We start from the raw sequence: 16,572 nt of genomic DNA, 5'->3' as shown, positions 1-16,572 counted from the left end.
AATATGTTTATTTTTTTATAAAATGCTGTAGAAAAATAAGATAGTAACAGTATAAGCATAATAAATGTTTTGCTAATAAATAAAGGTTTAAAATAAGCATTTTCTCTACATAATCAGTTTAAGAAAAAATGTTGGACGTGGGCTTTCAAAAAATTTTCGGAGAAGAAGGTGGGCTTCGAAGTGAAAAAGGTTGAGAACCCCTGGGCTAATGGATGTCTTTAGTGGAGTGCGTACAACATCGTTCCCTTATCCATGACAGTAAAGGGTAAAGTAAAGAGGCTGAATGGAGGAGGCTTGTTCTTTATCCTCATGCTGCATATTGTCTGTTATCTTTTTTTTGCTAGTGAAGTGTTGCCGTACCTGCAGGTCTAGAATGAGTCACGTACAGTATGAATGAATATTCTGAAGGTTGTTCTTACACATATTACAGCAGGTGTCTCCGATCTGACTTATTTTGCCCTGTGGATAAAGGATTGATAGATTCACTTATTGCTATACACAGTTAGGAAAGTATAAGTGCAAACCTCTTTTTGTGATGAAGGTCAGGATTTACTAAAGACACCAGAAATGGGTATGAAAAGGCATGGACAGTGAATTTTGTAACTGAACTCTTTTCAGATGTGAAATTCAGGATTATTCAAATAATAAAAAATATTCACACAAATCCGTTTACTAAATACTTACTCTGTAGAATATATTTGACTGTTGTTTTTTTTCTTGGTTTGCTGGTTTATACATTACTTCAGAAAATCTCTCACACTAGTTTTCGCTGTTTAGCAAATGTGGGCCCAAATATGATTTTAAAATCAAATCATAGTTGGACTGATAATATATATATATATATATATATTTTTAAATCATTCACAAAATGTATTGAGGCATTATTTTTGGGCATTAAATAATCTTTTACTTGGTGTCTTTAGTAAGTCTTGATAGGATTTCTCTTCCTTTGCTCCAAAAGAGAATTTGCATTTATGCATTTAGATTAGTTTGTTTTGAAGTGTAACCCTGCTTAAAATCAATGGAGATATAAAAAATATCATATCTATATATATTCCCTGTGAATAGACCAATTGGATCAGATTTTTTTGCTCCCATGAGGAAAATAGCTTATAAATCATACAGAATCAGGTATTTTGAAAATGTACGTGCGTGTTTACCCCATGCTCCAGACAGCTTTTGCGGTCAAACGGAGGGCATGTGGTCACTAGAGTCTCCAGCACCAGTTCTTCATCCTTGTTCACGCTGCACGTGTGTTTGGTGCAGCCGTCTGTACGTGTTGTGTTTGCCTGAACACACACATTCATACATGTTTATGACACAATCTGGAAATCGATAAAACATCTGGAGCATTAACAGATCACCTCTCAAACTACCGGCTAGATAGTTTAATACAACTACTCAAGCATTAATCATTTATTTTGAAGGGGCCATGACTTGAGAAGAGAAATTTGTCTTTATCTTTTCTCATATACAGACTGGTGCACAAAGAACAATCTTTGTTTGTGCTTATCATCAGCATTTTTCAAAAACATTTTTTAGCACTCAAAGTCAATTAAGGGTAAAGTGAATGTGTAAATTTAACACAATCTCACAGCATTTTGGCTCATTTGTATGAGTTTGTATGATCTTGTTTGTACATTTTAGTATGATTTACTCATCCCCAAATAAGGTTGGGTTTAGAGGAGGGGTTTGTTACAGAAACCCAGAAGCGACGTGATGGTTGAAAAAAAAAGTGTGGAAGAAAAGAAAAACTGAGTGGGAGAAAAAAAATGCGTCGGGAAAAAAAAACTGTGATAGAAAAAAAATATATATATTTTTTTTAAGTTTTTGCGTTATCTCGCAAAACAGTTTTTTCACAAACACTTTTCACAAACACTTTTGCCACAGCCATGTCACCCTGCAGCCCAAGACCAGTTACTCACTGAAGCTAAGCAGGGCTGAGCCTGGTCAGTACCTGGATGGGAGACCACTAGGGAACACTAGGTTGCTGTTGGAAGTGGTGCTAGTGAGGCCAGCAGGGGGCGCTCAACCTGTGGTCTGTGTGAGTCCTAATGCCCCAGTAAAAGTGAAGGGGACACTACATTGTCAGTAAACCGAGGTCCTGAGTTTCTGTGGTCATTAAAAATCCCATGGCACTTCTCGTGAAAGAGCAGGGGTGTAACCCCGGTGTGCTGGCCAAAGTCCCTCTATCGGCCCTTATGATCATGGCCTTCCAATCATCCCTTTCCACCGAATTGGCTCTATCACTGTCTCTCCTCTCCACCATTAGTTGGTGTGTGGTGAGCGCACTGGCGCCGTTGTCCTGTGGCTGCTGTCGCATCATCCAAGTGGATGCTGCACACTGGTGGTGGTGTGGAGAGACCCCCCCTCATGATTGTGAAGCGCTTTGGGTGTATGGCCATACACAATAAATGCGCTATATAAATACACATTACATTACATTACATTACTTTCTGTTCACTTCATACATGTCAACCCTCCCATTTTTGCCGAGACTCTCCTGTATATTACCATTCTATCCCTCCATCATCCTATCATTAAGTATTTCCCCATATTTCTTGTGTATTTTTAATCTTGAATGCACATTGAAATGAATATAAAAATGTCTGCATTCACTTTCTTTCCATTAAAGCTGTCCATCAGTCATCACCCTTCATGTGCAACCTCTGAATCAGCGAATGCATGTATGATAAACTGATCCCAGATCCCAGAATGCAGACATTTTCAAGAGTAAAAATGCACGAGAAATATGGTGAAATACTTAATGATAGGATGATGGAGGGATAGAATGGTAAAATACAGGAGAGTCTGGGCAAAAATGGGAGGGTTGACATGTATGAAGTGAACAGGAAGTGTTTTTGGGAAAACAGCTTTGCGAGATAACACAAATCATCTTTGCGATGAAATGGAAAAACGTAAAAAATATGTATTTTTTCTATCACTGTTTTTTTTTTTCCACCCAGTTTTTTTTCCCACCATCACGTCCCTTCTGGGTCTCCGTAGTTTGTGGCCACGCTTTGTTGTAAAAAATCGTACACTCTTGTTTGATTGAAATCAAATGAATGTGTACATATTACCCACATTACTGAAAATACACAAACATGTTTCCTTGTGAGATTAGGCTAGCAAAAGCTCTGACATTAGATGGCGATTAATAAAAAACAGAAATATCCCTGTAATACCACAATTTTTTTTTTTTTGCCATTTTTTACTTTACATTGGTGTGCACATTCACACTGGCACCCTTCACTCAAAAAATTACGTTTCAAACTACTTGTTTAAAATGAGCTGAAACAACACAGTTCCACAGTTTTTTTGCGACAACTTAACTGTTTTATGTTCAATCAACTTAAATTTGTAATAAGTAGTACTGGGCAAAAATTAGTCACGATTAATCGCATTCAAAATTAAAGTTTGTTTTGACAATTTAAGTGTGTGTGCTGTTTATATTTATCATTCATTCATTCAGTTTCCTTCGGCTTATTATTAATCAGAGGTCGCCACAGCGGAATGAACTGCTAACTATTCTGCCATATGTTTTACACAGCGGATGCCCTTCCAGCCGCAACCCAGAACTGGGAAATGTATATCTGTTATGTATACAAAAATACACACGTCTTCACATAATTGAGAAAATATTTATATTTATATAAAATATATATGTGTATATGATATAAATTTAAACATTTTACGTAATAACAAAATTATTTTGTTTAGTTTTGTTTCTATCTATGATATGATCACATTTCTTATGTCAAAACAAACTTTTATTTTCATTCATTAGTTCCTTTTCATCTGCTTTTCCGGGGCCGGGTTGCGCGGGCAACCCAAACTTCAACCCAAACTTCTCTCTCCCCAGACACTTCCTCCAGTTTCTCCGGGAGGATCCCGAGGCGTTCCTAGGCCAGCCGTGAGACCAAGTCCCTCCAGTGTGTCATGGGTCCTCCCCGAGGCTTCCTCCTAGTGGGGCATGCCTGGAACACCTTCCTAGGTAGGCGTCCAGGAGGCATTCGAAACAGATGCCCAAGCCACCTCAGCTGACTTCCCTCAATGTGGAGGAGCAGCAACTCTACTTCGAGCTCCTCTTGAGCTCCACCCTATGATGGGAGTTCATTTCGGCTGCTTGTATCTGAGATATTGTCCTTTCGATCATGACCCAAAGCTCATGACCATAGGTGAGAGAAGGAACGTAGATTGACCGGTAAATCGAAAGCTTTGCTTTTTGGTTCAGCTTTATCAAAACAGACTGATACATCGACCACATTACTGCTGCTGCTGCACCAATCAGCCTGTCAATCTCATGATCCATCCTTCCCTCACTCGTGAACAAAAGCCCATGATACTTGACCTCCTTCATCTGGGGTAAGGACTTTTCTCCAAACTGGAGATGGCAAACCACTTTTTTTCCAGTGGAGCACAATCCGACTTGAAGGTGCTGATTCTCATCCCAGCTGCCTCACACTCTGCAGCAAACAGCCCCAGTGCATGCTGAAGGTCCATGTTCGATGAAGCCAACATAACAACATCATCGGCGAATAACAGAGTACAGGGTCCGATTTGGGGACCACAGGAAGTTTTATTCTGGATGCGATTAATTGCTATTAGTGCCCAGCACTAGTTATAAGTTAACCTCATTTCTTCATGTTGTCCCAACACAAATGGATTGTGTGGAACCCAGCATTTGTTTTTATAGTGTTTTTATTCAGTCATGAGGTGGTAAACATCTAAGATAAGCAAGAGTGAAGATCACCCTGGTTTGCACAGGCCTTTTTGTCAATAAAAAGTTTCATAGCTTAAAAGAACCTAAGCAAACAGCTCATTTGTTGAAAGATGTCGCAATAAATTATGATTATCTATGAATAATGACTCTACACAATGGCTATGTACTCAACACAAATATATTACTTTCAGTGTGATCAGCTCTCCGTCAGGTCGTCGGACACTACATGCGGTTGCCACGCATCGACCACAGCAAGCATTAGGTATTGGCTCCATCGTATATCCCTATAAAACATACACAACTGTACTCGTACTGTACAAACACACTGAACTCATTTAAGACACCATCGACAATAAAATTAATATTCTGTCATCATTTACCACACATTGGGCCCTATCATACACCTGGTGCAATGCAGTGCAAGGCGTGACGCAATTGTTGTTTGCTAGTTTCAGCTTGATGCAAGAGTCGTTTTGACGTTTTGCGCCACGCTGTTTAAATAGCAAATGCATTCGCGCTCATATGTGCGCCCATAGGCGTTCTGGTCTAAAAAAGGAGGTGTGTTAAGGCGCATTGCTGGCGCGTTGCTATTTTGAGAAACTATAATAGACTGTTCAACAGACCAGAACAAAGCCGGTCTATTGACCAGCGCAGAGCATGTTAGTTGTGCGCCTCGCTTACACATTGCTTAATCCAGACAGGATGTACAGCAATATGCAAATATCTTTCCATATGAAAAATGATTAAAATATTAAGGATATATATATATATATATATATATATATATATATATATATATATATATATAGGATATACAAATCAAGGATTAAAGGATTAGAAAACATATTATTTTCTAGCCTACATAAATATAAAAAACATACTTTCATGTCTTCTTCATCTCAGGAGGCTTTTTCAGTTTATTCGTAACAATTTACTTTTGTATAATGTTATTATTAGTCGCTGTATTATTTATTATATGCATATTTATATTTGTTTTATTAAATTAAAGCTTAGATTTGCCCACCTGTCAGGTTTTAGACCATATGGGGCTTAGCATGTGTATTAGGATATAACTCAGTTTTTTGAGCACACTTCGTTATTATTGTTTATTTATTCGTTTGCTGAAAATTAGAACTGAAGTTAGAAATAGTTCTGAAACAAATCTTTGTGCTTAACAAACAAAATTAAATATGTATAGGCTAATAGATGACTGTGTGTACAACACGTTTCCCTATCCACGTGAAAATGAATTATCCAGTTGAAGCGAAAGAAAACAATGTGGAGGCTCATCTCTCATTCTTGCGCTGTAGAAGCTCTGTTTAACTGTTTTCTTGCTAGTGAAGTGTTCAGTTTTTCCACTTACAAAGTCCGCCATGTAAATAGCAAATGCGCTATGGCTTATAAAGGGAATGGGAGATGAGACTCTGATTGGTTTATTCTCAAAACACACCATAACTCATTAAGAAAATAAGCTCAACCCTGTTCTACCATGCGCCACAGCGCAAAGCGGATTTTTTCGTCCTTAAAATAGCAAAAGTGGATTCTGACACTCCCTTAATGCTTTGCACTTTGCGCATGGATCGTCAAAATAGAGCCCATTATGTCACTATGATGTTCATTTTTAGCTTATTTACATATTCAAATGAGACCGATCATAACTATCTCATATGGGTTTTTTTGGGACGTCAAACCTGAAAACACACATCTGAGAGTACACTGGTAAAAAACATTCAAGACAACAAATATATGTTGCTTTAACGTATTTTAATAAGTTAATCTGATTTCAACTAAATTGTTTAAGTTATACAAAGTTTAACTCAATCTTTTTAGTCAGTTTGATTTGTATAAGTTGAGATGATTGAAAGTGTTCATTTGCTTTACGTAAAATAAATGAAGGCAGCAGGATTTTTTTTTTTTAAGTGTAGCATTAATGAACATACAAGCGTAAAAGAGATTTACATCTAATTATATCACCATTTTTGTCCATCAATTTGCAATAAAAAAAGCAGCTTGGAGTTCCTCAAACCTCACGCCTGCTTGGGTTATGAACAACACGAGTAAGTGCTGACAGAATTGTTTTTTTTTATTGGGGGGGGGTGAACTACCCCTTTAATAATCTTGGGAGTGAGGGTTTTACCTCTGAGCAGGGGGAGCAGCTCATCTTCCTGCAAGAGAGCCGATAACTCCTCTTATCTCCCACACACTCGCAGTGTGTGCACACATCCAGCATCACTCGCTCTCCAGCCTACACACACACAGTTACACAGCCCAAAGTCAATCTGTTATGCACCAACACATCTGCACACGGCACATTAGTATTCTGTATGTTAACTCCACGTCTTTACCGCAATAACAGTTTGATTCAGCACGCAGGCATTCATTGGGACTGCGGAGAGAGAGGGAGAGAGAAAAAGCATTAACGTCTAAGGAAAAATCACAGAGAGCAGCAGTAAATTTGCGGGGTGCAGAGCGCAGAGGCTAGAATTAACACTTCAAGGGCCAAATGGGAGCTGAAATTGGATTCGGTGAGGAAGTAAAAGCTCTTCGTGGGTTTAGTACTACTATGCTGAAAATACAAACTTACTATGAAAAGAGCTTTTGATTTTAGAATTGCTATTGTTTCACAAATAATTATAAAAAGGCATGGAACACTAAATTGAACATGACATATTTTTTTGAGTAGAAAGAAAAGAAATAGTGAAGCATACTTTTTTTTGTTTCTCAGTCTTGTACATAAAGATTAAAGACTTCTCATAAAAAATAGAAAGAAATTGCTCATACAGAAGTAATATTTTACTTAAAAAATTGTGAAATGTTTGTTTTTTATGATTTTATTTTTATTTTATATTATTTTCTTATTTAATTGTTTTTCTGATTATCTAGATTCCGACTCAAAGTTTTAATTGGCTTTTTGATACGTCATTAAGAATATTACAATTAATAGTAAAAATAATACTAATTATATAAGTGTATATATATATATATATATATATATATATATATATATATATATATATATATATATACATATATATATATATATATATATATATATATATATATATATATATATATATATATATATATATATATATATATATATATATATAGTTGCAATTAGAATTATTAAACCGCCTGAATTATTAGCCCATTTGTTGTTTTTTTTCCCCTCAATTTCTGTTTAATAGAGAGAAGATTTTTTTTTCAACAGATTTCCAAACATAATAGTTTTAATAGCTCAACTCTAATAATTGATTTATTTTATCTTTGCCATGATGACAATAAATAATATTTGACTAGATATTTTTCAAGACACTTCTATACAGCTTAAAGTGAGATTGAGGCTGAACTAGGTTAATTAGGTTAACTAAGCAGGTTAGGGCAATTTGGCAAGTTATTTTATAATAATGGTTCATTCTGTAGACTATCAAAAATAAATAGCTTAAAGGGACTAATAAGTTTGACCTTAAAATGTTTTTTTTTAATTATATATATATATATATATATATATATATATATATATATATATATATATATATATATATATATATATATATATATATATATATATGCAAAAGAATTACATACAAGAAAAAAATAAATTATATATTTATTATTTTTTTAAATAATATAATTATAATTTATATAATGTATAAAAATATATAATTATACTTTTTTTGCATAAATCATATAAATCAGTGAATGAATAGTCTTCTGTAGTTCCTAAAGTAAATGATAATTCTGACTTAACCTTGCAAATCTTTGCGATGTGACTATTGCGGAAGTGCACATTGCGATATCAATGCTGAAACTATATATATATATATATATATATATATATATATATATACACATACATATATATATATATATACACATACATATATATATATATATATATATATATACATACATATATATATATATATATATACATATATATATATATATATATATATATATATATATATATATATATATATATATATATATATATATATATATAAATTGATTTTATTATTTTTTTCCCAATTGTAATAAATATTTAACAATGTAACATTTTTTGATGAACCTCAATGAACAGAATCATTTTCTTTAAAAAAAAAACATGAAAAAAAAAAAAACTTTGCCCAAACTTTTGACCGGCAGTATTTGGTCCTTAGTTTATTTGTTTGTTTTTTTTTTAAAGAAAATGATTCTGCTCTGCAAAAAAGGCTTTTTCTACTTAGATTATTTGTCTTTTTTAGTCCAAATACCTAAAAATTCTGATATCAAGAAGCATTTTCTAGGCAAGCAAACATAATGTCTTGTTTTCAGAAATAATATGACAATAAAAAGTTAGTTTTTCCTTAAAACAATTCTTAAATCAAGAAGAATTTTCTGATCAAGCAAAACATAAAGTCTTGTTTTAGGAAATAATATGCCAAAATGAAGTGAGTTTTTTCTTAAAACAAGCAAAATAATCTGCCAATGGGGTAAGCAAAATAATCTTGTTTTTCTTTTTGACATAAGATTATTTTTCTTACCCCATTGGCAGATTATTTTGCTTGTTTTAAGAAAAAAATCACTTCATTTTGGCATATTATTTCTTAAAACAAGACTATATGTTTTGCTTGATCAGAAAATCCTTCTTGATTTAAGAATTGTTAGATATTTGTACTAGAAAAAAGACAAAAAAATCTAGGAAGAAAAGCTTTTTTTGCAGTGTGTTCATCGTTTAATGGAATCTTTTGACAGTCAAAATTTGCCACAGTTTTCATGTGAGAGCTGGGTTAAGGTCATATAATAAGCATTTGTTTTTTACTGTACACAATACATAATTTACACCCATGGAGAGTCCTCATAAACCACCAAATCCAAGATGTGTGTGAAATTGAGGCTGTACCACAGTGGCAGGATGGGCAGCAGTCGTCCACTGTATTGCACTGGAGCTCAGTGCCCAGCGGACAGGCCGGCGTGTCCATGTGATGGCAGGACACGTTTGTATGCTGGATGAACACTTCCTCATTCACTTGCACACATTCGCTCCACACACATCTGTCGTTCGCAGACACCCACTGCTCTCCGACCTTCAAACAGAAAGTGGAGGAGAACTTCTTTCAGATTAATGGCTACTAAAACACAGGCAGAGAGATGAAGACAAATACACTCGCCTGCCTCAACAGTCCTCCTTCCTCACAGCTGGATTTACGGCAGTGACCGCAACACTCGCCTCCTGAATGAGAGTATGTGCTTCCCTTTATACACAAGAAACAATCAATGAGAGATCATTATCAGTCCTTTAGTTCGCTATTAATATCCCTGAGCGTATTGTGCTTGATACATCACTGCAAGGGTTCTTGTGTTTAATAATCTTCTGTCAAAACGTAATAATGTTTTCCTTTTAAATTATGTTTCCTTCAGGAGCTGCAGGAGTAAGGGGAAATTAAATTAGGTGTGTTTTATACGTCTAACAGAAATTGTGTTGCTATAAGGGTTGCTAAGGTGCTAGAGGTTTTAGTGTGGTTCACTAGTTTGTTGATTATTACAGTATAAAGGTAAAATGAAAAGAGAGTTCTAATTTTGGTCACTGTACTGTATATTTGTGTTGGGAAAACATAAAGGATTTATGTTCACTTATTAGTTTTTGCACATTTAAGTGGATTGAACATAAAACAGTTAAGTTTTCCCCAAAAACTCAAGGATTGTGTTGTTACAGCTCATTTTAAATAAGTAGTTTGAACAAACAGCAAACATAATTGTTTGAGTGTACGTCTAAATGAAATACTGTTGCTATGATGGTTGCTAAGGTGCCAGAGAGGTTTAGTGTGGTTGCTAGGGTGTTCCAGTTTGTTGTGTCTTAAGTGTCTTAATTCTGGCCACTGTATATCAGGGTCCATGCGGTGTAAAAAATACAGGGTTCCACACAATCGAATTGTGTTGGGACAACATGAAACAATGAAGTTCCCTTAACTTATTAGTTTTTTTTTTTTTTTTACAAATTTAAGTGGATTTCCAGCTGAAAAATCCAGCTTAAACCAGCCTAGGCTGGTTTTAGAGGGGTTTTGGCCATTTCCAGGCTGGTTTTAGCTGGTCTGGCTGGAAAATGACCAGCTAATTGAGTTAATTGACATCTACCTAAGCTCAAACTCCCCTCTTGCCCTGCAACGGGAGGGAGCCCAGGGCTCGAGGATCTTATAAGCTCAGGGCTCTCTCCCGGGACAGCATGCAAAAAAAAACAAGCTTTATTATCAATCATCAGCTAAGTGTGAACTCTTGAATGTAATTCATGACTGCATGTTGTAGGAGGCAGAACTGAAGCAGAGAGGATTCTTTAAGATAGTTGAGGGAGACTCTGACTTAGAGTCTGACAATTAGACAATTAGAGACAATTAGAGAATGACAACCAGATTTAAATCGCTTTTATGTTAAATTTGTTTTTGATTAACTTGGATTGGAGTTTAGCTCTCTTTCAGACTGAACTGTTTCAGGAATTTTAATACTGAACGAAAAAAATGGCTTTTGTTAAGTTTTTGTTACATTAATATTTGATTAATATCCCTTTACAGCCATATCCTGTACAGTTTTGTTGTCGGAGTTTGGGGGTCCTTTCGAACTAAAATGGTCCTGTGGTCCACTACAGTGGACATGATGTAAAAATATAAACAAAATGTAAAAACTCTAAACTGTAAACAAAAAAAAAAATCAACCCAAAGGATGTAGAAAATCACAGAAAAAAAAGAAAAAAATGATTGCTGAGGTGTCAGAGAGGTTTTAATGTGGTTACTTGAGTGTTCCAGTTTGTTGATTAATCTAAAAGATTCATCAAAATTAAACGAGTAATTCTGGTCACTGCATATCAGAGTCCAGGGTTTTATAACAGTAAATGTGAGAAGAGAAATAGTACATAATAGTAGTTAGTTTTAATAAATAGTTCTGCTTTATGCTTATCTAGAGAGTATAAATTTTTTTGTCCTTTCACATTTGTGTATATATTTAAACTGGAGCAGCTTGTGTTTTGGTTTTTGTGTGATTTGTAGAATATGATTTTTTGTGTGAGATTTTATTCCTGTTTTGAAATATGTAAAGCATAACATTTGCATCTTTTTCATTCCAGCTATTAGAACAATTTGTCTGGCTTGCCTTCAGGTCAGCATGAAATTAATGTTTGTCCTATCTGTGCATGTTATTGTTCGTACTGTGAATGATTCATCCGTTTGTTTTTATTTATTTTTATTTTTTGGCCTTGTGATCTTTTTATTAACATGTCGTGACTCAATCTTCTGGTAAAGCAATATAATTTACACTGGCAACAAGAGACAGACTTTTTCAGTCACGTAAATCCTTTATTAAAATCATTTTTTATTATTTTTTTTTTACTGTGGCTTCTTTTAATCGATCTTCCTTTTATAATTCAGTCAAGAACCAAAAGTCCCTGTCCTACTTTTTTCTTCTCCAGTAATCCATTTGACTCAGATGCACATCACAATGCAAATGAAAAGATTTGTTTCCACAGATAATTCAGCACAACTTTAAAAGAGACTTTTTTTCTTTTATTTGAGCATGAATGCAGAAAAAAATCAGTTCTTAGTTCAAACCCCTACAGAAATTTGAGCAAAAATGAAATTAAAAATCATTTATAAGTACAGTATCATAGCCTGAAACTGCTGAAATCAAGTCCAGATGAATATTTATATGGCATGTTGCAATACAGATGAAACACTTCACAATGAAGTCTCATTTGTTAACATTGGTAAATGGATTAGCCAGCATGGATTGACAGTGTGAAGTGTGTTTTTCTAAGCATTTATTCATCTTGGTTAATTTTATCTAATAAATTAACTGTTGTCTTTAGCTCATGACTCAAGGGTGTTTTCTGTTTATATTATGAATTGTATTTTAATAGGAAATTTAACCATATTGTTTAACAAAGTGATTTTTAATGACATTTTTGTAGTCTAGACATATATTGTAGGAGAGATATTATATATAAAGAAATATATTGTTTTTCTAAACAATTATCTGAAAGTTAATTAGATCTGTAAAATTTCATTAAAAAATAAATACATAGAGCTTTAAAATGCTCTATTATTATTATTATTATTATTATTATTATTATTATTAATATTATTATTATTATTATTAAATATTTTGTATTTTGTCAAGTCAATTGTCAAATAAGTCAATTTGGAAATCACATTTTTTTATTTATTTACACTTTCCAAACGGTCCCAATTTTTTTCTGATTTGGGGTTGTAAAAACTTCTATAAATAAAAAAATTTAAAACTTCCCAAGTGAATATGACTCAATCTCACAGACTGAGGCGGAGTTGTGTAGGACGCACCACAGGGCAGATCTGGTTGCAGACGGGGTCCACACACTGAGCGATGTGCAGGCCGGTCTGTCCGTCCGTCTGCTCGGTGCATCTGCAAGTTTTACACTTCTCCTCCCACCTGCTGCCCACCTGGTACACCACAGCGTCCACCACACACACCTGCACACATAAATAACCCGTCACATGCTGATCTCAGAGTCCAAAACACAGCGCTGCAAGGGCAAGTCAATAACACACACACATACACACACTCAGCGAGACTTTTAAAGCGTGCCAACCTTATCAGGCGTGCAGGTGACCTCTGTGCATTGGCAATCATTGGTGCTGGTCTTTGTGATGTAGCCTGGAGGGCAGGTGCGGGTGATGTTTTGACAATTGCACAGACATTGGTATGAATCGCAGCACTCGGATGCTTTCACCGACAGCTTCTTGTATGCAGGACAGGAAGGTTTTGTTGAGTCAGGACACTGATCCTTTTTGCACACTGAGAAAGGGCAGGGGAAGAGACCATGTGTATGTAATGAAAAAGCATGTACAGAAGTTTACATACACTCTAAAAAAAGAAACATAACCATTTTCAAAAAAAATGTCTGATGGTAGATCATACTATTCATTCATTCATTTTCTTGTCGGCTTAGTCCCTTTATTAATCCGGGGTCACCACAGCGGAATGAACCGCCAATTTATCCAGCAAGTTTTTACGCAGCGGATGCCCTTCCAGCCGCAACCCATCTCTGGGAAACATCCACACACACATTCACACACTACGGACAATTTAGCCTACCCAATTGACCTGTACCGCATGTCTTTGGACTGTGGGGGAAACCGGAGCACCTGGACGATACCCACGCGAAGGCAAGGAGAACATGCAAACTCCACACAGAAACGCCAACTGAGCCGAGGTTTGAACCATCGACCTTCTTGCTGTGAGGCGACAGCACTACCTACTGCGCTACTGCTTCGCCTAGATCATACTAAACGTTTACTATTTTAGGTCTGTTAGGATTACCTAAATGATTTACATTTGCTAAATGCCAGAATAATAAGAGCATTTGTTGAGAATTTTGTATTAATTTCTAAACAGTCAAAAGTTTACACACATTTCCTTGGTATTTTTTTAGCTTTGCTTTTAAGCTGTATAACTTTGGTCAAATGTTTTGGGCATCCTTCCACAAGCTTCTCACAATTGTTTGAAGGAATTTTGTCCCATTTCTTCTGACAGAATTGGTGTAACTGAGTCAGATTTGTAGGCTGTCTTGCTCGCACAAGCTTTTTCAACTCTACCCACAAATTTTTTATAGGTTTGAGGTCAGGGCTTTGTGATGGCCACTCCAAAATATTCACTCTGTTTTCCTTAAAGCACATTTTAAATAACTTTGCAGTCTGCTTAGGGTGATGGTCTGTTTGGAAGACCCATTTGTAGACAAGTTTTAATTTCCTGGCTGATGTCTTGAAATGTTGCTTCAGTATTTCTACATAATGTTCTTTCTTCATGATGCCATCTATGGGCCTACTCACACTATGCCATCCGTACTGTGCCCAGGCCCCTTTCCCGGATCGTTTGAGAAGTGTGAGTGCGCTGAATCAGGTTCAACCACGGTTCACTTGGCCGGCCCTGGCCCGGTTAGAAGAGGTGTGCTTGAGCGCGGTTCACTTGGGCTATGGCACGGTACGCTTGTGTGTGAGTGCAAAACGCGCCAAAGCCCGAAACTGAAAGCGAGACGTGACTTTAAGGCACTGTTTCATATGGATTTATTAATCATTCTTACTGTTCAGTGATCGCAAACTGCCGTCGTTTATTAAAGACGCAAACTCCTCACTGCACGACAGCTGCGCACCTTCAGCAGACCTCCTCATTCCTGCAACACGAGAGCTTTATGATTGTTTATGAGGGCCAAAAGTGGCGGATCTGTACGCCGAAATATCTGACTGCATGTCACTGCATCCCTAAGGACTGTTTGGCGAAATATTTGACTGCATGTCACTGCTTATCAAACAACTGAAACGATATAACTAGAGAAATCTCCACTGTGCTGCCGAGTGAGAGCGCTTCTCACTGAACAGCGCAGCAGCGATGACGTTAGCGTGCCGAGGCCCGATTGTGGTGTGAGTGCGGGCCGTCGGGGGAGACGGGAGGGGGGACAAGCGTGCTTTGGCCCGGTTCGAGGCAACTGTACCTAGTGTGAGTACGGCCTATGCTGTGAAGTGGACCAGTCCCTCCTGCAGCAAAACAGCCCAACAACATGATGCTGCTGCATCATTTCAATCATTTTTAACCGTATTTATTGGCCAACTGGCAGACTAGACTGTGACCTTACATTTTTTATTAGTTTATTTCTAGATTTGGCTTGGTTACAGATTAATAAACTATACAGTATATGCACAAAAATATATTATGTTAAAGCAAAGTTTTAAAAGAGAGATATGTGAAGTATACTCATTAGATACTCTTTTATTTACATTGTATATTGTCACTGTATATTGTACACCTCAGGAATGGTTAAAATAGATTAATCTTTCATAAATATCCTGTTGCGGGCAGTTAAAAGTATGTTGGGATTATTTTTTCTAAAAAAAAAAAAAGAAAAACGACAACTTTTAACCCAACAACTGGGTTTGTCCCTATTTGACCTAACATTGCATAATCCAGCATTTTTTAGATTGTATTATGGGAAGCCTTGTTAAATGATAAGATATTACTCATTTCTTGTGTGTCTGTGTACTGGTTTTGGTGGTTCACAAGGACTACTTTTTGTATAATGGCATTGGTGTGACCTCTGACCTTGATTACGGTGGTTTAATAGGACTGTTGTCTAATGTCCCTGTAGTCTCTGATGTCCCTGCAATTCAAAATGCTTAACAGGGTCTTTTGACTTTCAAATTTTTCCAAAGGGTTCCTGTGACAGCTGAGTTTAGGGTTAGGGATGGGATGAGGCCATATAATAAGCGTTTTTTACTGTATAAAATACATTACGACTATGGAGAGTCCCTGTAAATCACCATCAAAACCAACAAGTCTGTATGTGTGTTCTCACCGCACTGGTAAACTGGCAGACAGTCTCCTGGGTTTGTGAGGACAACACTGAGTCCGTGATCACAGTGAGGAGGATCTGGACGTTTGCAGTTTATGTCACACACTGTAAACACATAAAAAAAACACTGTGTAAAAGCATCTTTACAGAGCAAATGAGGCACAGGAAGCAGCTTACATTTTTTACATTTAAATTTACTCAAACTGTGTTTTTATATATCGGTTAGCATATCGGTTTCTTCAGAAAACGAAGATAAGGGAGTAGTTATAGCTAGGCTACTTATAGTGAGTTTGGATTAATCTGATTGGCTAACTAATGAATGTAGATGGGTGGCCAGCTGCAGTCAATCATATCATGTGCTCAACTCGAAATTAAGCTACGCTCACACTGGGCTTTTCCTCCCATAGACTTCCCTTCATACGCACGCGAATGCGTCAGACATTAATGCAGGGTCATGCATCAAGTTTTGCAGGTTGCTGCGGATCAAAGTTCAAGCTTGGTG

The 16,572-nt window shown here is 36.2% G+C and overlaps 2 protein-coding genes across 3 annotated transcripts in view; one reads left to right on the top strand and one right to left on the bottom strand.

Annotated features, from left to right (window-relative positions):
• LOC101882393 (uncharacterized) overlaps positions 1 to 16,572 on the top strand; it is a 771,022-nt gene that overhangs the window by 411,434 nt on the left and 343,016 nt on the right. The window lies entirely within an intron of this gene.
• Positions 1 to 16,572, bottom strand: part of vwf (von Willebrand factor) — an 81,884-nt gene that overhangs the window by 1,739 nt on the left and 63,573 nt on the right. For both annotated transcript variants that reach the window (XM_002665310.7, NM_001281989.1), the window contains 10 exons: positions 16,074 to 16,175; positions 13,317 to 13,522; positions 13,048 to 13,197; positions 9,877 to 9,960; positions 9,609 to 9,792; positions 7,069 to 7,109; positions 6,861 to 6,968; positions 4,909 to 5,007; positions 1,161 to 1,289; positions 420 to 459 (listed from right to left, as the gene is read on the bottom strand). In XM_002665310.7, coding sequence (XP_002665356.3) covers positions 420 to 459; positions 1,161 to 1,289; positions 4,909 to 5,007; positions 6,861 to 6,968; positions 7,069 to 7,109; positions 9,609 to 9,792; positions 9,877 to 9,960; positions 13,048 to 13,197; positions 13,317 to 13,522; positions 16,074 to 16,175 — 1,143 coding nt within the window. The remainder of the gene's footprint in view (positions 1 to 419; positions 460 to 1,160; positions 1,290 to 4,908; positions 5,008 to 6,860; positions 6,969 to 7,068; positions 7,110 to 9,608; positions 9,793 to 9,876; positions 9,961 to 13,047; positions 13,198 to 13,316; positions 13,523 to 16,073; positions 16,176 to 16,572) is intronic.

Source organism: Danio rerio, chromosome 18 (genome assembly GCF_049306965.1).
Source record: "Danio rerio strain Tuebingen ecotype United States chromosome 18, GRCz12tu, whole genome shotgun sequence".
In the NCBI taxonomy this organism is placed as follows: domain Eukaryota; kingdom Metazoa; phylum Chordata; class Actinopteri; order Cypriniformes; family Danionidae; genus Danio; species Danio rerio.
This window is presented reverse-complemented; position numbering and strand designations above follow the sequence as displayed.